Source organism: Elephas maximus, chromosome 6, assembly GCF_024166365.1.
Source record: "Elephas maximus indicus isolate mEleMax1 chromosome 6, mEleMax1 primary haplotype, whole genome shotgun sequence".
In the NCBI taxonomy this organism is placed as follows: domain Eukaryota; kingdom Metazoa; phylum Chordata; class Mammalia; order Proboscidea; family Elephantidae; genus Elephas; species Elephas maximus.
The window spans coordinates 130,447,021-130,470,634 of record NC_064824.1 but is presented as its reverse complement, the minus strand read 5'-3'; the positions used below and the strand labels follow the sequence as shown (position 1 = coordinate 130,470,634).

At 41.4% G+C, this 23,614-nt stretch overlaps 1 protein-coding gene across 3 annotated transcripts in view; it reads right to left on the bottom strand.

Moving 5' to 3' along the window:
- DAW1 (dynein assembly factor with WD repeats 1) overlaps positions 1 to 17,092 on the bottom strand; it is a 48,144-nt gene extending 31,052 nt beyond the window's left edge. For 2 of the 3 annotated variants that reach the window (XM_049888375.1, XM_049888377.1), the window contains exons 1-2: positions 17,014 to 17,092; positions 2,838 to 2,910 (exon numbers count right to left, since the gene is read on the bottom strand). In XM_049888375.1, coding sequence (XP_049744332.1) covers positions 2,838 to 2,910; positions 17,014 to 17,053 — 113 coding nt within the window. In that variant the 5' untranslated portion in view covers positions 17,054 to 17,092. Of the gene's footprint in view, positions 1 to 2,837; positions 2,911 to 10,688; positions 10,792 to 17,013 lie in introns of those variants that run through there. The other variant, XM_049888376.1, reaches the window with a different exon arrangement.
- Positions 17,093 to 23,614: the final 6,522 nt, after the last annotated feature.

Genomic DNA, 23,614 nt, shown 5'->3' with positions numbered 1-23,614 from the left:
GATGTCACTAAAGTGTACACATGAGAAACCTTAAGCTGGCAAATGCTATGCTATATACGTATTTTACAACAATAAAAAAAAGTGCCGTACTATACTTTTCACTTTATACATGTTCTCTCATTTAATCTTTATAGCAACTCTCTAATGCTTTCATCATAAATATTTTAGAAATGATGAAACCAAGTTCAAAAAGATTAGGTTTTTAGATAAAGAGATTAATCCAGTGCCCAAACAAAAATAAACATCCAATGAATTACAGTTAGTAATATTTCTTACGGGCTATAAGTTCCTGAAAGAAAACTGGTTTGAAAACAATTTACAGACTCAAGTGTTTCCCATGGTATTCAAAGAATCCATAAAAATTCTGGTAAATTTTTCTACTCCAGAATAACATTAGTTGAAAAAAAAAAAAAGAATCAATGTACATATACCATAAAAAAACAGCCATTTTGTAAAATACGTCACAAACATGTCCCCGAGATATACTCCCCCTGGTCTAGACGGGACTCACGACCCAGCTGTGAGGAGTTTAGTTGGCTGACAGCCTCCAGCTGTGGCTCCTCCCGCACTGCCTTCAGCATTTGAGCCGAGGATTTACTCTTCTCTGGTGGCCCTCGGCCAAGGACTGAGCACAGGGCTGGTGCCAGGCCTGGCCATTCCTGCCCCACATGGGGCTTCTCTGTCAAGCTTTGCTCCAGAGTTCCCCTCTGGGCCAGGCGACTGTCATGTCTTTCTGTTGGCGATCTGATTGTTCCGCCTGCCTGATCCTGCTTCATCCCCAGTCTTTCAGGGGTGCCATTGCCCAATAGGCCTTTTGCCCACCTAACTCCATCTCAGAATCTGCTTCCCAGAGAACCCTACCTATGAAAAACCTCATCTCCTCATCATAAAAGGCTGAGCTCCAGTTCTGGGCAAAGCACTGAGTTAGGTTCTCTGAGGAACACGAGGATGGATGAATGAGACTACTCATTCGGTTAACACTTATTGGATTCCTACTATAGGCTTGGAGCCGTGGTGGGGCAGTGGTTCAGAGCTCAGCTGCTAACGAAAAAGTCAGCAGTTCAAATCTACCAGTCGCCCCTTGGAAACCCTATGGGGCAGTTCTACCTTGTCCTGTAGGGTCGCTATGAGTTGGAATCGACTCGATGGCAACAGGTTTACTATAGGCTCAGCCCTGGGAGCATGAAGGATGTGGTTCCAGGCCTCAAGATACAACCTATTTACAATTCAAAGGTAAGAGTGAATGATCTGAACTGAAATGAATCAGAGAGAAGGTTTATAATTATGACTTTGATAAACTCCAAGGGACTCAGTTGTCCAAACAGTTAAATTTTCATAAGACTGAAAAGGATAACGAGGCCTCTTGGAAAGGTTTCTAACAACAAGTATGAATCAAAACCAATATTCCAACAAGATCTAAATGAACCAGGTACTTACTCAGTACATCCCAATCCTGTAGTATTCTAATTAACTGCTATTTTCCAGTCCAGTAACTCCAGTATGTCATCTACAATGAAAGCGTTTTTAGGAGCAGAACATGTCCAGATTCTCGGGCACAACTAGAAATAAGACCTGGACTTTTTAAATTTAACACCTGTGCTTCTCCCGGCTCTCCAGCTGGAAGTTATTCTCTCCCGCAGAACTTGATCTGTCCCGCTTCACGAGGTTCCATGTTGTACGTGCTGTTTCTCCAACTTGACAATAAGCCCCTTGAGGGTAGGTCTTATGCTTAGTATCTCGGTAATCTCTTACAGAATCTAACCTACAGCTTTGTATCTAACCCAGTACCCAGGTCTAGTAGGTGCCAAATATATATTTGCTGATGGAATAAATGAATGTCTAACAAAACATTCTGCGTGCTGGCATAGTCACAAGAATCAGTATTATGGCCTATCTACAAAAATCACAAAGCTTGAGTTGATATTACACCTTGTCTTCCCCCCCAAAAATAGATTAAACAGGATTGTTGTAGACAAAATTCAATGACATTTTATGTGCCACTGTTCATTCTTTGATTTAAATACATGTATATTAATTAAAAGGACAATCACACTGCAAAATTGGTTGTTTCCCTGGGCCATGCCTCTGAAGCACATACAGTGGTATTTTTGTTCAGTTTTTATTTTCACCTATTGAAAATATCTGGACTTAGACTCCTATAGGTCTGATCACTAATCTGTCTCCGTCTTTTGAAGTGGAGTTCGACATAACATTTCCTGACCAAAGGGAAAACCAAACCTATTGCCATCAAGTTGATTTCAACTCAGAGCAACCCCATAGGACAGAGCAGAACTGCCCCATAGGGTTTCCAAGGAGTGCCTGGTAGATTCAAACTGCCAACCTTTCAGTTAGCAGCAATATCTCTTAACCACTATGGCATTTCCACTCTATAGCCAGTACCCCCAAAACCCACTGCCTTTTAGTCAATTGTGACTCATAGTGACCCCATGGGGTTTCTATGGCTGTAAATCTTTACGAAAGCAGACTATCACATCTTTCTCCCACGGGCAGCTGGTGGGTTTGAATCACCAACCTTTCAGTCAGCAGCTGAGTGATTTAACCACTGTGCTACCATGCCTTCTTCTATAGTCAGTATAGGTTGTTTAATAAAGAAAAAAAGGGCAAACTGATCATACCTTTTCCCTCCTTATTCAGCAAGACACTCAAGTAGAACACATTGAAAGTGAAACAAGAAATAATACAAAGGGATTTTCTTTAGCAATAGATTTTCTATTAAGTTTATTCAGCTCATCCATACACCATTCATGTCAGGGTTTTTCAATAAAAAATTTTGGAGTTGAAATACATGTTGCCTTTACATTATATAGCTCACTTACCTAGGACTGAGATCAAGCAAGTCTATGGATCTGGTCTTCAATTCTCCATTTTTTTCATATTCCAACATAATTCCTATAGAAATGAATAAACATGCTATAAAATACATATGATGACAGCCCATGCTGAAAGCTAATCTACTGTGATATTTTTTCATTTATATTCTTCAATTTGAAGATTTTTCACTGTAAAAAGTATATAGTGATGTTTGGTTTTGAAACAAGATGTTGTAGACTCACTATTCCTTGGTCCTCCCCTCTAAATACAACTAAATTGTCCAACAGACAACAATAAAAGGACTCTGAAAGCTGGATAGAAGAAGGTAGACTGGCTAGAGACCTCAAGATTTAAAGAATGACAATATGGTGAGTTTCCTTTACAACTTCAAAAGAAATCACTGAATACCTAAAAATAAAATCAACAAGAAAGATGCAAGACCTAGTTGTACTACAAAAAAAAAAGTTGATGTTGAATCGATTCCAACTCTTAGTGACCCTACAGGACAGAGTAGAACTGCCCCATAGGGTTTCCAAGAAGCAGCTGGTGAATTCAAACTGCCGACCTTTTGGTTAGCAGCCAAGCTCTTAACTACTGTGCCACTATAGGATATACTAAAAGGTTTAGATAAATGGTGAGATACACTTCTGGATGAGAAAAAGCTATGTTGTAAGTGTATCAAATTAACCTCTGGAGTTAATATTGTAAGAATATGATTTTTTTAACTTACAATTTTAATCTACCAGATATCAAAAAGAACTATAGAACAATAAAAAGTGGTTCTGACAAAAAATATAATAGAATCATCTATATATAGAAATTTAAAAATAAGGTGAAGCCAACATTTCATATTAATGGGGAAAGAATGGATCATTCAATAAATAATGATGGAACAATCAGTTGGATTTTGGAAAAATTAATAAAATTAGGTTTCTAGCACACACTCCGTACAGAAATATATTGCAGGTTGATTACGGATTTTAATATTCAAAACAAAACATAAAATATTCAAAACAGTAGAATATATTTATATCTTAGTGTCTGTAACTGGCTTTTAAGCACGATGTAAAGCACAAAAACTACAAAAGAAAAAATTAACCGATTTACGTGATATAAATTTTAAACTTGGGCACGATAAAAGTTACCACAAAGATAATGACAAATAATAATCAGGAAAAAAACACAAAGCTTTGTGTGTATGTGCGTGTGTCTTAAAGAACTTAATACAAAAAACTTTGAAAATATTTTTTAAAAAAGGCATGAAGAGTAAATCTACAGACAAAGTACGACAATGGTCAATAAACACATCAAAATAAAAGGTTTGCAACTTCATTAATATGAAGAAACGCAAAATAATATAAACAGGTCTGTTTTTCAACCCATCAGATTTGCAAAGATTCCAAAGACTGATAATACTCAACATTACAAGGTTGAAGACACAGGCATTCTTGTATACTGTTGGTGGACATGCTAGGTGGTCCCTTTCACAAGGGGGCCACGGAACACTGTCTAACGAAATTTTAAGTGTCTATTTTTGGTGTGATATCCTTTGTTTCTTGAATGAATAAGTGTTAAATGGTTCAGCAATTTCAATTCTAAGAATTTGTACTAAAAAATATTGCACAAAGATGTAATATTCAAGGTCATTCGTTCCTGCATTGGTCATAATAATGAAATTTAGAAAAATCTAAATGTCTGTCAATAATGAATTGATACAATGAATTATGGTAGTTCCTAATCAAAAGTCAATCAAAAGGATAAGTCACACATGTTAGATACGGAAAGGTGCTCTAGAAGGGTTTTTTTTTTTTTTCAGTTAAAAAAGGTAAGCAAAAAATAATCTTATTAAACTCGAATTCCTTAAAAAAAAAAAAAAGCCAGACTTACTGGACCCATAGGGACTAGATGAACCCCTAAGACTATCAGCCTGAGATACCCTTTAAGCTTGGAACTCAAACCACTCCCAGAGGTCACCTTTCAGCCAAATGACAGATCAGCCCTATGATCATTAAGGTTGTATGTCAACTTGACTAGGCCATGCTTCTAAGCGGTTTGGCAGTTATGATGTAGTTTGGCAGTCATATAATGATGTAATCACCTCCATGATAGATCTCATATAATCTGATCACCTTCATGATGGGATCTGCTGTGAGTAGCCGGTCTGCTGAAAGGGAGTTTCCTTGGGGGCATGGCCTGCATCCAATATAAATGGACTTTCTGGCAAGGCTCGTAGTCTTTTGCTTACTCTCAACCCTACAGCTGGCTCCGGTTCACCTGACTTCCGGTTTTTAGAACCTGAGCTAGCATCTTACCTACCGATCTTGGGTTCAACAGCCCCTGCAGCTATATGAATCAGGAGAAGCCTCCAGCCTGTTCCACAGACTTGGGACTTTGAGCTTCTACAATTGTGCGAGCCTAAGACAGGCCCTTAAAATGATATCACCCGTGAGTACTATGCTCTTCAACATAATCATTTAAATGAAACCAAATGTTAAACATTTACCCTAGACCAAAGGTAAGACGGCAAGGGGAGGCAGGGAGGCTAGATTAATGGAAACAGAACAACCAGAAAGGAGATAATGAGAATGCTGCTGTATCGTGAAAAATGTACAAATGTCACTAAACAAGACATAGAGAAATCGTTAAATGAGAACCTAATTTCCTGTGTAAACTTTCACCAAAAACACAATTAAAAAATTGTATTACATTGTATGTTGATATATATGGATAAAAAAGTGGCTTTGTCACGGACAACTATTTGCAGGGGAAAGAGGAGTCAGGATAGGTGAAATTTTTATGCATTAAATATTACATATTCCTATAACAAGCATGTATTGCTTTTATAATCAAAATTTCAACTTTTAATTACGATGAAAGTTGACATGAGTAAGAAATGGCAGTTTCTAAGGTATTAAACAGTGTGACAGGCCATTTTATTTTAATGTATATGGGTGCAAAATGAGGAAAAGAACAGAAACTAACAGAATCACCAGTGATTCTTATTTTATTCTTTATATCAATGTATTTTTCAAAAGTTTGGTTATAAGTAAATATTACTTTTATAATGAGAAAAGTAACAGAAAATAAGAAAAGGGGGAAAAGGAAAAATATCATAAAGATCACTGCTATTAGGATATAAACTCTTGAAGGTGAAGATCCCCACAAGGTTATTTGAAAACTCAAGTAAGATACAGAACTATGAAAGATACAAAGTCTATATCAACGCAATGTTTCTTTTACTCTTACACAATTACATATTTTTTTTAATTAATTTTGTGCATTATCCGTGGCCTCTATGATAGAAACAACATTGGAGATAGCATGACAGAATTTTATAAGACCAATGACTTATTCATTAAAATACCTTTTCTCAACAACATAAACAGTGGCTATACATGGAGCCCTGGTGGTAAAGTGTTTAAGAGTTTGGCTGCTAACCAAAAGGTCAACAGTTTGAATCCACCAGCTGCTCCTTGGAAATCCTATGGGGCATTTCTAGTCTGTCCTATAGCGTTGCTATGAGTCGAAATCAGCTCAACGGCAATGGGTTTTATACACGTGGACCTCACCTGACGGAATACACAGGAAATAAAATCAACTACATCTGTGGAAAGTGATGATGGAGAAACTCAATATCATCAGTCACAACAAAGCCAGGGGCTGACTTTGAAACAGACCATCAATTATTCATATGCAAGTTCAAGTTGCAGCTAAAGAAAATTAAAACAAGTACACAAGAGCCAAGATATGATCTTGGGTATATCCCACTTGAATTTAGAGACCATCTCAAGAATAGATTTGATGCACTGAACACTAAAGACAAGCTATGGAATAGCATGAAGAACATCATATATAAGAAGGCAAAAGTTCGTTAAAAAGACAGGAAAGAAAGTAAAGACCAAAATGGATGTCAGAAGACTAAGTTTCTTGAACATCAAGTAGCTAAAGAAAATACAAGAAATGAAAGAAATGATGAAGTCAAAGAGCTGAACAGCAGATTTCAAAGGGCGGCTCGAGAAGACAAAGTACTATAATCATAGTACAAAGACCTGGAGTTAGAAAACCACAAGGGAAGAACATGCTCAGCATTTCTCAAGTGAAAGAACTGAAGAAAAGCTTCAAGCCTTTAGTTCTAATATTGAAGGGTATGGTTAAAATATTGAATGACATAGGAAGCATCAAAAGATGGAAAAAATACACATACTCACCTAGCCAAAAAGAACTGATAGACATTCCACCGTTTCAGAAGGTAGCATATGATCAACAACTGATGGTATCTGAGGAAGGAGTCCAAGCTACTCTGGAGGCATTGTTGAAAAACAAGGCTCCAGGATCTGACAGAATATCAACTGAGATGCTTCAACAAACTGATGCAGTGTTGGAAGCACTCACTTGTCTATGCCAGGAGATTTGGAAGACAGCTACCTGGCCAAATGACTGGAAGAGATTCATATCTGTACCCATTTCAAAGAAAGGTGATCCAACAGAATGTGGAAATTATCCAAAAATACCATTAATATCACATGCCAAGTAAAATTTGCTGAACATAATTAAAAAATGATGGCAGCAGTGCATCAATAGAGAACTTCCAGAAATTCAAGCTGGATTCAGAAGAGGACATGGAATGAGGGATATCATTGCTGATGTCAGATGGATCTTAGGTGAAAGTACAGAATACCAGAGAGATGTTTACCTGTGTTTTATTGACTATGCAAAGGCATTCAGCTGTGTGGCTCATAACAAATTATAGGTAATATTGTGAAGCATGGGAATTCTAGAGCACTTAATTGTGCTCATGAGGAACCTGTACATAGATCGAGGCAGTCACTGGAAAAGAAGAAGGCGACACTGCATGGCTTAAAGTCAGGAAAGGGTTGTATCCTTTCACTATACTTATTCAATCTGTATACTGAACACATAATCCAAGAAGCTGGACCATATAAAGAAGGATGCAGCATCAGGATTGGAGGAAGACATTGACAATCTGCAACATGCAGATGACACAACCTTGCTTGCTAAAAATGAAGAGGGCTTGAAGTACTTACTGATGAAGATCAAAGACTACAGCCTTCAGTATGGATTACACCTCAACACAAAGAAAACCAAAATCCTCATAACTGGACCGGTAAGCAACGTCATGAGAAATGGAGAAAAGATTGAAGTTGTCAAGGATTTCATTTCACTTGGATCCAAAATCAATGCCCATGGAAGTAATAGTCAAAAAATCAAACGACACATAGCATTGGGCAAACCTGCTGCAAAATGGTCTCTTTAAAGTGTTAAAAAGCAAAAATGTCACTTTGAGGACTAAGGTGTACTTGAACCAAGACATGGTATTTTCAGTCACCTCATATGCATTTGAAAACTGAACAATGAATAAGGAAGATTGAAGAATAACTGATGCCTTTGAATTATGGTGTTGACGAAGACTACTGAATATACTGTAGGCTGCCAGAAGAACGAACAAATCTGTCTTGGAAGAAGTACAGACAGAATGTTCCCTAGAAGCAAGGATAGCAAGACTTCACCTCACATATTTTGGACATATTATCAGGAGAAATCAGTCCCTGGAGACGGACATCATGCTTGGTAAAGTAAAGGGTCAGTGAAAAAAGACCCTCAATGAGACAGGCTGACGCAACGACGGCAACAATGAGCTCAAACATAGCAACGATTGTGTGGATGGCACTGAACGGGGCAGTGTTTCATTCTGTTGTACAGAGAATTGCTACGAGTCGGAACTGATCTGACAGCACCTAACAACACTATTTAATAGTGAGATAAGTAGGCACTCATTAAACTTTTGAGTAGATAAATGATACAATGAACCACAACAAAAAAAAAGCCAGTTGCCATCAAGTTAACTCTGACTCGCAGTGACCACGTATGTTGGAGAGTAGAACTCTGCTCTACAGGGTTTTAAAGGCTGTGACCTTTCAGAAGTAGACTGCCAGGCCTTTCTTCTGAGGCACCTCTGGGTGGGTTCCAACTGCCAACCTTTCGGTTAGTAGCTGAATGCTTAACAGACCCCAAACAATGAATAAGTAATGTAATAGTGATCAGAGTAATATAATAATAATCAGTAAAATAGTAACAATCAGTAATATAATAATAATTTAGAGTAATATAACAATAGAGAAAGATTAAAAAACTAGCATTTGAGAGCCCACACAGAATAATCTATATTATCCTAAGGAAATGCAGCAAATTAATAATAATCTTTCTTTACTCACTATCTAGTTACTAATAAAATGAAAAATATTAGAAGTCTTTAAATTGACTGTTAAAGTCAGTTGGATTGCTGTACAAATGGATCTAGAAAATGAAGTACAGAATTTGGAACATATACATTTGACCGCTGAATGGTGACAGAACACCAGTACAGTATGCCCATCCATCCCATGACAACAGAGCACCAATATGGGCAAAAGGCTGTGACTTGCATTGTGAATAATACAAACAGAAAAGAGACAAAGATGCTGCCAGAAATACATGTTTTCCTACAATGACTGCTTCCAGTTGCATCTTTATTTTCTTGCTCTTTCCTTGGTCACGAACTTTTATGCAATAAGTATAATTTGCAAAACACTTAGGTAAGAAGCCTCTACCCCCAAAATTCTCAATGTATTAAAAGGCTATGCTTTAAAAGATGTTAGTATTCTTTACTCAGATCATATTTCATCAACGGAAGTGCTTGAAGAGCTCAGAATATTAACCAGTTTAACTAATATTTATTTTAGTTCCTTCTCATGGCCAAAGAACACGGGGACTGCACATGATAAATAAAAGCCAAGACTGTTATAACTGAGTCAGCTGAAATGCAGGAATCATTATTATAATAATAGTCAGAGAAAGATGGAAAAAAATTAGCATTTGACAAGCCACACAGCATAATTTGATATTATCCTAAGTAAATGTAGCAAACAAATTAACGGAAGTCTGTTTTCTTAACTCACTACTATCTTGTTTCTAAGAAAATGAAAAACGTTAAAAGTCTTTATGCTGACTATTAAGTTAGTTGGGTTGCTGTACAAATGGATCTAGACAATGAAGTGCAGTATCTTCACAAAGTTAAGAGTGGGTGTTGCCTATGTGCTTTTCAACTGACTCAGTCTTGGCTTTCATTTATTGTGCAAAGTCCCCTTATTCTTTGGCCATGAGAAGGAACTAAAATAAATATTAATTAAAGTGCATTACACAAGTGAAGAGTATATGAAATACACTAAGCGAACAGTATGTGAATTAATGAATGTGACCAAGATAAAAAGGGAATGCCCCATGTTTGGTTAGGGATATTACTGCTATGTACACTTAGTCGTCAGGAATTTAGGTAGGGGGAGAGATAATCCAATAGATGCCCACAAGAGAATGCTCCTGACTTTGTATGTTAGCATGGGAGCCAACTTTCAGAGCAGAGTGGGAGGACTGAAACCATAGAATTAGGGGTAGAAGCAAATTGCTTTCCATGCTGAAGGGATAAAGGTAACCTGGGAACAATTCAGTGGTGAGGGCTTTTTTTTTTTTTTTTTTCGTAATTGATAATGCTATTGCAAACAGCCACCTGCTATTCAGTAGTACCTGGGTAAGTTGCATATAATATGGCACACCAAAGATTGGAATTCAGGAATTACATTTTGAACATGTTAAATAATATGACCTCTTAATCATTTATGAAAGCAAGATTCAGAAGTATGAAAAAGGAAGACGAAAGAAGAATTGGCATATTTGAATTATGGTGTTGGTGAAGAATATTGAATATACAATGGACTGCCAGAGCAACAAACAAATTTGTCTTGGAAGAAGTACAGCCAGAATACTCCTTAAATGAGAGGATGCCAAGCCTTTGTCTTGCTTACCTTAGACACGTTATCAGGAGGGACCAATTCCTGTGGAAGAACATCATGCTTGGTAAAGTAGAGGGTCAGCGAAAAAGAAGACCATCGATGAGATGGACTGACAGAGTGGCTGCAACAATACATACTAGTGTGATCACCAAGTAATGTTTCATTTTGCTATACATAGAGTCGCTATGAGTTGGAACCAACTCAATGGCACTTAACAAAACAACAACATAAGTCTAAAGCCTAACTACTTGAATTTAAGATTGCTATTAAAACCCTCCACCACTTCTCTGTCAGTTTGTCATACTTCGGTGGCTTGCACATGTTGCTGTAACTCTGGAAGCTATGCCACCACTATTTCAAATACCAGCAGAGTGACCCATGGTGGGCAGGTTTCAGCAAAGCTTTAGACAGAACAGGAAGAATGACCTGGCAATCTACTTCTAAAAAAACTGACCAGTGAAAACCTTATGAATAGCAGTGGAATACTGTCTGATATAGTGCCGGAAGATGAGCTCCTCAGGTTGGAAGGATTTCAAAATATGACTGGGGAAGAGCTGCCTCCTCAAAGTAGAGTCAACCTTAATGACATGGATGGAGTCAAGCTTTCAGGACCTTCATCTGCTGATGTGGCACAACTCAAGAAGGGAACAAACAACTACAAACATCCACTAGTAATTGGAACACAGAATGTACGAAGTATGAATCTAGGAAAATTTGAAGTTGTCAAAGATGAAATGAAACACTTGAAGATCGCTATCTTAGCCATTCGTGAGCTGAAATGGACTGGTATTGGCCATTCTGAATTGGACAAACCCATGGTCTACTATACTGGGAGCGGCAAGATGAAGAGGAATGGTGTCGCATTCATTGTCAAAAAGAACATTTCGAGATCTATCCTGAAGTACAACACTGTCAATGACAGGATAATATCCATACGCCTACAAAGAAGACCAGCTAATATGACTACTATTCAAATTTACACACCAACCACTAATTCAAAGATGAAGAAATTGAAGATTTTTACCAACTTCGGCCGTCTGAAACTGATCAAACACACAATCAAGATGCATTGATAATTACTGGTGTTTGGAAAGCTGCAAAAGACCTGTTCAAGGTGTTAAAAAGCAGAAATGTCACTCTGAGGGCTAAGGTGCACCTGACATAAGCCACGGTGTTTTCAATCGCCTCATATGCACGGGAAAGCTAGACAATGAATAAGGAAGATAGAAGAAGAATTGATGTATTTGAATTATGGTATTGGTGAAGAATATTGAATATACATCATGGATTGCCAGAAGAATGAACAAATCTTTCTTGGAAGAAGTACAGCCAGAATGCTCCTTAGAAGGGAGGATGACAAGACCTGATCTTAAGTACTTTGGACATGTAATCAAGAGGGAGTAGTCCCTGGAGAAGAAGACACAGTGGCTGCAACAACGGGCTCAAACACAGCAATGATTGTAAAGATGGCACAGGACCGGACAGTGTTTTGTTCTGTTGTACATAGAGTCTCTATGAGTTGGAACCAACTTGACAGCACCTAACAACAGTAACAGTTGGAATCCTAGGACTCCCTGGGTGGCACAAAGGGTTAAGCGTTCAACTGCTATTCTAAAGGTTGGGGGTTCAAACCCACCCAGAGGCACCTCCGAAGACAGGTCTAGTGATCTGCTTCCAAAAAGTCACAGCCCTGAAAACCCTATGAAGCAGTTCTGCTCTGTAGACATGGGGTCTCTGCAAGTTAGAATCAACTGGATGGCAACTTATGATAACAGCACTGGAATACTAGATTCTTAGAGTCCTAGAGCTGAAGGGAAACCAGAGGACATCTATCCGATTCGTTCACATTTTCGGAACAGTTCCAGGCATTCTACTTAAAACACATCATTTTAATAAACTCCTATTTATATACCAGGCACTAGAGATTTTGGTGCTAGAGATACCGTAGTAAGCAAAATCGACAGAAGTCTCTACTCTCATGAAGTGTTTATTCTAGTGGGGGACAGTAAGCAAGATAAATAAGAAAAACAGCGTATGTTGGATTGAGATGGCACTAGAAGAAAAGACAAAGCAGGGAAGGGGGTATTAAATATCTTGGGAATGAAGTGGAAATTCTCAGAAGAGTTGCCAGTTAAGGCTTCACTTCAGTAACTTAACAGAAAAAATCTAAAATATGTGAAGGAGCTAGCCATGCAGACGTCCAGGGAAAGATAATCCCAGGCAGAGAGAACAGCAGCTACAAAGACCCATGTGGGGCTACACCTGGCCTGTCCAAGGAATAGTATGGGAAGGCAGAAAAGGGAAAGTAGAAAGTGGCAAACTCAGAGAGACCCTATAGTGTCTTGGAGATTCCGGCCCTTTTACTTTAAGTGAAACAGAAAGCCATTGGAGTACTCAAGCAGAGAGGTGACACAGTCAGATTTACCTTCTAACAGAATTACCCCCACTGCTCTTTTGAAAATAGAATGACATGGGGCAAGGAGGAAAGCTCTAGCAATAATCTGGGCAGAAGAGAGAGACTAATAGCAGTTGGGGTGAGGAGAAGCTATTGAATTCTGTATATATTTTGAAGGTAGAACTGACAGGAATTGTTATTAGACCAGATACAGAATGTGAAAATAAGAGAGGAAGGAGACATGGTTTAAGTCTAAGGTTTTGGCACGAGCAAATGGAAATCGGAGCTGCCTTTACCTGAGAAGGGGGAGACTAGGGGACCCTACGTGAGATGTGCTTGGACATCCAAAGGGAGATGGCATGCAGGTAGTTAGGTCCTCAGGTCTAGAGTTCCCAGGGGAGGTCTGAGCTAGAAACATACATCTTCACTTCCGTGGATGGTATTTAAAGCCTTGAGGATGGAGTAATGGTCTAGCAAATGAATACAAATAGAAAAGTGAAAAATCTAAGGACAAGGCCCTGGGGCACTCCAACATTAAGATATCAGAAAGAGGAGGAACCAACAAGACAGAATGAGATGGTGTGACCAGGGGTAAAAACAGAGTGCGTGTCCTGGAAGCCAAAGGAAAACAGTGATGAAACGGGTGGAAGGCTGCTGTCAATCAGGAAAAACCAGGGCTGTGATATGGCCAGCAGATTTAGGGGTGTGGAGGTCACTGGGATCTTGAAAAGGGCAGTTTCCGTGGACTAGTGAGGAGGGTTCAAGACAGAAGGGAGGAGAGAAATTGAAAGGACAATGCTCTTTCAACCAGGTTTGAAGGGAATGAGACAAATGAGATGGCAGCTGGAAGGGGTCAACAGATGTCTGCTGTTGCTGTTGTAGTTGTGTGCCATCAATTCCGACTCATAGCAATCCTATACGACAGAGTAGATCTGCCCCGCACAGTTTCCTAGGCTGTAATCTTTACAGGAGCAGATCACCAGGTCTTTTCTCCCACGGGTCTTTTCTGCCCACCTTTCGGTTAGCAGCTGAGCACTTAACCATGGCACCACCAGTGCTCCTTAGATCTCTGAGGTGGGTGATACTATTATGACTATCTGACTGGCAGTTTGACAGGTCAAAATAAGTTGCCCACGTTGCAAAACGTTCATATGGTGCGAGTCAGTTATTCTGTCCCCAGAGCCCATGTTCTTAACCTACACTCCTCAACAAAGGGATGAAGGCAAGACATTCATTTATCCACCTGAATATTCATAGGAACCAGCACTGTTCTAAGTTCAAGTACAGCATAAATAAAATTGTGGAGAGCAGGCTATCAATAGTCATTTTAAATTTACCATATGCTGCTTCTCATATATAGAGTCTTGAATTGGAATTCTCTTAGGGAGAAAATGAGTGTCTCCCTATACACATGAACTTCACATTGGAGAAAGTTGCCGTCCAAGCCCACTCTTGGGGGAGGCAGAAGCAGCACCCTTTGAGGTGTATATTCTCAATAATTTCTTCACCTGAATTGACCTCCTTAATCATAAAAAAAATCAAAAACCAAACCCACTGCCGTCAAGTCGATTCCGACTCATAGTGACCCTATAGGACAGAGTAGAACTGCCCCACAGAGCTTCCAAGGAGCACCAGGTGGATTATTCATGCATTCACCCCACAAACACTGAAAGCCTCCTATGTCCCAGGATCTCTTCTAGGAGCTGAGGATACAGCAGTGAACAAGAGAGACACGGTCACAGTCCTCTGAGTACTTGACATTTTATGGGAAAGAGGCAGGCATTTCAAATGCAAACAACAAATAAAATTTCAAACAGTGATAAGTATAATAAAAACAATAAAACAAAACGGCATAGAGTAAAATCAGTGAGGGGCAGGAGCTACTTTAGAATGGGTGGTGTTAGGGATTGAATTGTGTCCCTCAAAAATATGTGTCCATTTGACTAGGCCATGATTTCTAGTATTGTATGGTTGTCCACTATTTTATCATCTGATGTGATATTCCTATGTGTTGTAAAGCCTACCTCGATGATGCTAATGAGGCAGGATTAGAGGCAGTTATGTTAATGAGGCAGGGCGCAGTCTACAAGATTAGGTTGTATCTTGACTCAATCTCTTTTGAATATAAAAGAGAATCCGCCAGAGAGACAGGGGACCTTATACCAAGAAAGTAGTGCCAGGGGCAGAGTGCGTCCTTTGAACCCAGGGTTCCTGCACTGAGAAGCTTCTAAATCAGGGGAAGATTGACGACAAAGGCCTTCCCCCCGGAGTCCACAGAGAGAGAAAGCCTTCCCTGGAGCTGACACCCTGAATTTGCACTTCTAGCCTCCCAGACTGTGAGAGAATAAACTTCTGTTTGTTAAAGCCATCCCCTTGTGGTATTTCTGTTATCTCCCGTTGCCATAAACCCGTTGCCATCGAGTCAATTCCGACTCGTGATGTGTTTATTTCTGTTATAGCAGTGGTAAGTGACTAAGACAGGTGGTAAAGGAACATCTGATAGGTGATATGGCCTGAGACCAAACAAAGGACAGGAGCTAAACCTTCCAAGGTCTAGGGGAAGGTAGGGCTAGAGAGAAAACAATGAGATAAAGGCCTCTCAAGTCTGGGAGGACTCCCTGGGTGTTGGAAACAGTTAATGCCCTTGCTGCTAACCAAAAGCTTGGAGGTTTGAGTCTACCCAGAGGTACTGTGGAAGAAAGGTCAGGCAAACTACTTCTAAAAAGTCAGCCACTGAAAACTCTACGGAACACAGTTGTTCTCTGACACTCATGGGATTGCCATGAGTCAGAATCGATTGTACTGCAAGTGCAACTAAGTCCCGAAAGAACAGAGATCTGAGGTGCAATGAGAGTACAGGAGTGAAGTTCTAGAAGTCAACTGAGTGGTGCACCAAACCCTGCAGAGAGTGGATTGTATTCTAAGCGTAATGGGGGCTGGTTTTGCAGACTCTTTGTTTTATATTCCTCTTATTTTTAATGTGAGATCTGAATTAGGAGCCAAGAGTTCTATTCCTATTTCTACTCCTAGGCAGCTGGGTGGCCAGTAGAATTCATTTATTCCCGAAAGGTGACCACATCCTCATCTATAAAATAGAGGAGTAGGCCAAAGATGTCCTGCTAAAACTATAGTATTCTGTGAGTTGGAAACCCTGGTGGCACAGCGGGTAAGTGCTACAGCTGTTAACCCAAAGGTCAGCAGTTCGAATCCAACAGGAGCTCCTTAGAAACCCTACGGGGCAGTTCTAGTCTGTCCTGTAGGGTCACTATGAGTCAGAATTGACTCGACGGCAATAGGTTTTTTTTTTTTTTTTTTTGGTTATTCTGTGAGTTTGTGTCATCATTTGTTAACCTACTGGAATGAAGGACGACGGAACTTTTTTAAAGGCCTATGGCACGGAGCACAATCCACCGACACATCCATTGAGGGTCTACTGCATACAATATTTTGTGCTTCGTGCCATGGGGTTTTAAAAACTGTACAGTATGGTCTGCAACACAGACACTAATGTTATAGGCTTTGTTGTGTATGTATTTTTCTTTTCTTACTTCATCGACACACCTTGACTTGGTCTTGCTGTTGTTTTAAATAAAAAGCAATGGCTTCCTTGGTGCCGTCGTCCCTTCCAGAAACTAATCTCCTGGACATCACCAACCACCACCACTCCCTTCCCACTCCCCATTCCTAAGCAACCAGAAAGCATTACCATTCAGCAATTTAAAAGCTTAAAGCCTCCTGAAAGAACCATTTTAAAAGTTTCGAGTCTCAGAGTCCAGCACCAAAGAAGCAAGGCGCCCAAGTCCCACATCTGTCTCCCCACTCGGGGTCCCCGTCGCTCCCCGGGGGTCCCCGTCGCTCCCCGGGGGGCCCCGCACCTCCGCCGCCCAGACGCTCCGCGGGCGCAGTCCAGGGCCCGATGTGGGGGCTGAGGGGACTGCATACCTGGGGGGTAATACCGAAGCAGAAGGCTCTTCAGCTTCATTTTCTCGCTCCGGGACCCCTGGCCCCGCAGCTTCGTAGCCATGGAAACTGCCAAACAGCGGCGGGACGCGGATGCGCATGCGCCGCGCGTGGCCAGAGCGCGGGGTGCGGGGCTGGGGCTTGAGGCGCGCGGGGGCTCCAGGACGCGGGGCGGGAGCGCTCTGTGCCGCCGCCGCCGGCAGGTACGCTTCGGGTTCCGTGGGCCGGCAGGGGTCGCGGGGGTGGCCGGGGGCCCCAGGGCACGGAGAGAGGAGTGTGCACCCCTCTAAGGCCGCCTCCACCCACGGTGCCTTGGGCGGGCAGGGCGGGGGCCCCTGTGCCCGCACTAAGCCTGACTTCATGAGGGGTCTGCTGGCCTGGTCACTGCGTGGACCACAAAGGAGAGGTGGGAGAAAAAAAAACTCGGTCCAGTTACCATCCCCGTCCTCTTCCCCTGCCAAGTCCCTGACCCCATAAATGAAAAAAAAAAAAAAAAAATTCAATGTCATAGCCTACACAGAGTCACTGAGTGGTGCAGTCAGTTAATGCTGCTGAGCAAAAGTTGAAGGTTTGAGTCCTTCCACACGTGCCTAGAAAGAAAGAAAGGCCTGACAGTGTATTTACAAAAAAGCAGCCATTGAAAACCCTATGGGGCCGTTCTACCCTGTCACACGGGGTCGCTATGGGTCAAAATACACTTGAGAGCACCTAACAACAACAACAGAGTGGTAAATTACACTGGTTTAGCCAGAGCTCAGTGAGTGAGAATGGGCACCCTCCCTTCACAACCAGCCCCTTGGGTCTTCTGGACAGTCTCCCCTGAGGGTCAAGGTCAGTCCCATCCTCAGATGTGAATCGGACCCATAAAAAATGTGGAAAAAACTTGAGTTTCTAACTGGGTTTCACATGCTCAAATGCGTTGAGAGAGGTCAAATGAACCTCATAATGAGGGGTGAGGAGGCCCCCAAGGGAAAGAGAGGAGACCCTGGGTGGTATAAGCAGTTAATGTGCTTAACTGCTAACCCAAAGGTTGGAGGTTCCAGTCCACCCAGCAGCACCTTGGAAGAAAGGCCTGGCGATCTACTTCTGAAGAATCAGCCAGTGAAAGCCCTGTGGAGCACTGTTCTGCTCTGATACACACGAGGTCTCCATGAATCAGTCTACTCAACAGCAGCTTATAACTGGAGGGGAGAGAGGAGGGGATAGACCTCCACAGGCAAGAGACAGAGACATGGAGGGAGAAAAGGAACAAGGGAAGGAGAGAAGAAGGGAGGGAGGAAGAGATGGGATCAGCTTGGGGCACCCAGATTCAGCACTGAGGCGGGACAGGTGGGGAAGGAGTAGAGATTCCAGCTATAGCTGGGTTTGGTGAATTCCCGTTCAGCCCAGCCCCTCCTGGCAAGGATCGTAGCGTCAGTGATAGAGCTGTATCACTAGTCTTTGGGGCCCTCACTGAAAACAGTGGAGAGAAAAAGAGACACGGTTCCCTCCTGGAGAGAAAAACAGAGAAGGACTGGAGGTTCAGAGGTAGCTAGTAGAGGTCAGCTGTGCAGAGGGGTGGCCTTGTCCCAGCAGGCTCCAGAGCAGAGGGACTGACTGCATCAGGGCAGGGAACACTGATAACACCTTACTGTTTATCCTCTTCCCTGCCTGCCTCCACCCCCACCGCAAGACCTCCAAAGCACCCTCTAACCCTCAGTTACTCATCAGCAAATGATTTTCTTTCATTCCATTCAGTGCTAGCATACCACAATTTGCTTATTCATGCTTGAGACCTTTATTCTTGGCATTCCTTCCACCTGATGAGCCTCCCACTTCATATGTACTAAAGCCTTGCCAAGCTGGAATCACTTTCTCCCAGCCCTCAATTCATTTTAGTACAACAGTGTGTCCATTTCACATAGCAGACTGAAATTTCCATCCCATGCAGTGCCTGTCTCAAGCACCATTCGAAAGACTGCATCTCGCCCCTTTCAGATAAGCTCGTGTGAACTTTGTGATTCCTCACTCGTTCATGTTTGAAACTCCGTTACATTCAGGGTTGATTGGTTTGCTTTTTCTTCCTTCTAAAGGGTTTATTCTAAACTCCAAAGGGATTTTACATAAGAGCGACTTACGGTAGATTGATGGAGAAAAAGGTATTAAATTCTCAGTCTTGGATATCCTCAGTCCATCTTCACCTTCTACTGGCAATTATAACTGCTTCCCCTGCTTGTGGAGATGCCCTTCAACACCTTTGACGCAGACAGTTTGCCAAGATGTAGCTGTGTCCTGGATCGGCCCCCAGCCGAGTGTCCTGCATCCCACTTCTGCTGAGTCTTCTTATCAAGCCATGGAACCCTGTCTTATATTAGATCTCATCATGAAGGTGATTATATCATTATACCACTGGCAAGCTACATCACGACTGCCAAACCACTGAGAATCATAGCCCAGCCCGTTGACACAACCTTAGTGATCACAAGCCCCTACTTCTCCTCTCCCTCTCTCTCCTTTTGACTCTCATTCCCCCTTGGGAACTTGCAGATATCTAAACTCACCAGCCTGACTAGAGCAACTAAGGGTGTCTCCCCAGTTGGCATGACGCAGCCATTTGCATTCAATTCCCACCCATTTCTGAGATGTCTGAGAGCTTCATCCCAGAGAAGCTTGGCATCATTCTTCCCTCTTCCTGGAACCCAAAAGTCCACAGAAATTTCTGTTCCACCCTCTCACATCTAACTATGATGAATTGCCTCCATTTTTCCTCTCTCTTCTCAGCTAAAAGGGTCATTTTCTAAATGTGGCAGTGGTGCTACTGGTAGAGTCCCTGGCTGGCAAAAGGTTAACATGCTTGGCTGCTACGTGAAAGTCTGGAAGTTTGAGTCCACCAGAGGTACCTCAGAAGAAAGGCCTAGTGAGCTACTTCTGGAGAAGCGTGTCTTTGAAAACCCTATGGAGCACAGTTCTACTCTGACACACTTGGGGCCACCAAGAGTTGGAGTCAACGTGGTGGTTTGGAATCAGTTCTATGATGCCTTCTGCCTTTTTCTGGGAAAAAATGCCCTTGTAAAGCTCGTGAAGTAAGTACGGGCAGGCAAACACACCCAGGAAAACTTTACATGGGGCCAGCCATGCCTTGGGACAAATTATAAAAAGGTGTCACCTCTGGCAGGAGAATTACAAAAGTACCTCTTCTAACCTCCAGGACCTCCAGGGTCAAGCTTCTTGTGGGCTTTCTCACAGTTGGACGGCCTAATTTGAGAACAGACCAGCTTTAGCCCCACTCATCCTCTCTGACAGGGGTTTACACGCTGCTTAGACTGTAGACCACACACAGTGGCTGCAACAATGTTATCACAAGATTTCCTTGATTGCTCACAGAGAAACATTTACCCCTTAAGTGAAATCTCTAGAATAGGCAAGGGTCTAGACACCACGAACACTTAATTGTGTTCATGCGGAACTTGTACATAGACCAATAGGCAGTCATTGCAACAGAACAAGGAGATACTGCGTGTTTTAAAATTAAGAATGGTGTGTGTCAGGTTTGTATCCTTTCACCATACTTACTCAATCTGTATGCTGAGCAAATAATCCAAGAAGCTGGACCATATGAAGAAGAACTTGGAGGATTGGAGGAAGACTCATTAACAACCTGCAATATGCAGATGACACAACTTTGCTTACTGAAAGTGAAGAGGACGTGAAGCACTTACTGATGAAGATCAAAGACTACGTCTTCAGCATGGAGTACATCTCAACATAAAGAAAAAAAAATCCTCACAACTGAACCAATAAGCAACATCATGATAAATGAAGAAAATGGTGAAGTTGTCAAGGATTTCGTTTTGCTTGGATCCACAGTCCACATCCACGGAAGCAGCAGTCGAGAAATCAAACGATGTATTGCATTGGGCAAATCTGCTGCAAAAGACTGCTTTAAAGTGTTGAAAAGCAAAGATGTCACCAAAACGAAAAAAACCAAACCCATTGCCATCGAGTTGATTCCGACTCATAGCGACCCTATAGGACAGAGTAGATCTGCCCCATAGAGTTTCCAAGGAGCACCTGGTGGAGGACTAAATAGTGCCTGATATGCATGAGAAAGCTGAACATAAATAAGGAATACTCAGGAAGAACTGATGTCTTTGAATTACAGTGTTGACAAAGAGTATTGAATATACCATGGACTGCCGGAAGTACTAACAAATCTGTCTTGGAAGAAGTACAACCAGAATGCTCCTTAGAAGCTAGGATGGCAAGACTTTATCTCACGTACTTTGGACATGTTATCAGGAGGGACCAATCCTGGAGAAGAACATCATGCTTGGTAAAGTAGAGGGTCAGAGAAAAAGAGGAAGATCCACAACGAGATGGATTGACGCAGTGACTGCAACCACGGACTCTAACATAGCAATGATTGTGAGGATGGTGCAGGACCAGGCAGTGTTTCGTCCTGTTGTACATGGGATTGTTATGAGTTGGAACCGACTCAACAGCACCTAACAACAACATAGAGACCAAAGTTTATTAGTGGTTATCGGGGAAGGACAGCAGGGAAAGGAAAATGAGGACCCATTGCTTAAGAGACACTGAGCCTCGTTAAGGGTAACGGAAAAATTTGGAAACGGATACTGGCGATGGTGGAACAACATAATAAACACAGTGTCACTGAATTGTACACGCGGAGAATGTCGGAATGGTAAATATTTTTTCCCATATATATTTACCACAAATAAAAAAAATCCTTTACCCTCTAAACTTCTTTAATCAACTCATATTCTACTGAAGTCCATTTGCTTGAAAGTTGTTGGGTGCCTTCGAGTCTATTTCGACTCATAGAGACGTCATGTGGCAAAGTAGAATTGCCCCGTAGGGTTTTCTTGATTGTAATCTTGAGGAGAGCAGATCACCAGGTCTGCCTCCCGTGGAGCTGCTTGGTGGATAATGATCTACTACTGTAACTGAATTATTTAACTCTGCAATACATATTGGCATGGCTAATATATCTAACTATTCAAAATAAAATAATCGCTTTGAGCAATTTTGGGAACATGCAGTCACGGTTGTTTAGCTGCAAAATAGTTTATTGGCAGTAGGGGGCAGCAGTGTACTTGCATTGTGTATGAGCAATAATACCTGTTTCTTTTGAAAGAAACAGCCTAGAGTCAAAGTACTGAACAGAGTAACCCCTCCCTCTGGTTGCCTACCACCTATCTTTGGAGGTAATTCCTTGAATGTACCTAAACAGTATATAAGACAGATTCTTGATTGATTTTTTTTCTTTTTATAATTCTGCATTTATTTTAGAGGTTTTTGTAATTTGAAAGTGTCCCTGTCTGTGCTTTGAAAGACTACTCAGAATTGTTGAGCTAGATTTATTTCTTGTTTTCTATTGCATTTAACTTTGCTGACATGTTAATGGTGTATTCCTAGCCATAACCTAGTATACTTGAGAGAGAAAAAAAAAAATACCTTATCAGTTTGTAGATATATAATAATTGTAGTTGATATAAAATCAAAACCTACACTTTTAATTGTCCTGCTGATGACAGTTACAAATGCTAATAATAGCAACAAGAATAATAATTAACATTTATTGCAGTGCTTACCTTTCACCAGGTACTACTAGATTGAGTGTATTACGTCAACTATTACCGCATTTTATCTTCCCAAAAACACTTTGAAGTAAGAACACTTAATTCCAATTTTATCATGAGTACCTGAGGCTCTGAATAGATAACATAGCTTTAGCCTCCTCATCCTTCTGTTTATAGATTTTTTTTTCATGGTCCTTTTATTTAGTCAAAGATGCCTGAGTGGCACAAACAGTCTGCACTCGACTACTAACTTAAAGGTTTGTTGACTGAACCCATACAGTGGCACCGCAGAAAAAAATCCAGGCAATCTGCCTCCATGAAAATTACAGCCAATAAACCATTACAAAGTGTTGTTGTTTTTCCCTTTTTCACTCTTCAGTTTTTGTTTTTGTTTTTTGTACTAACTAGCTTCTCATTAAACAGTTAGTACACATATTGTTTTATGACATTGGTTAACAACCCCACGACATGTCAACACTCTCCCCTCTCAACCTTGGGTTCCCTGTTACCAGCTTTCCTGTCCCCTCCTGCCTTCTACTCCTTGCCCCTGGGCTTGTGAGCCCCTTTAGTCTCATTTTATTTTATGGGCCTGTCTAGTCTTTGTCTGAAGGGTGAACCTCAGGAGTGACTTCAGTAGTGAGCTGAAAGGGTATCTGGGGGTCATACTCTCAGGGTTACTCCAGTCTCCATCAGGCCAATAAGTCTGGTCTTTTTTTGTAAGTTAGAATTTTGTTCTACTTTTTTCTCCAGCTCTGTCCGGGACCCTCTATAGTGATCCTTGTCAGAGCAGTCAGTGATGGTAGCCAGGCACCATCTAGTTGTACTGAACTTAATCTGCTGGAGGTCATGGTGGTTGTGGTCCATTAGTCCTTTGGGGTAATCCTTACCTTGTGTCTTTAGTTTTCTTCATTCTTTGCTCCAGATGAGGTGAGACCAGTGGAGTACCACAGATGGCCACTCACAGGCTTTTAAGACCCCAGGCGCTACTCACCAAAGTAGAA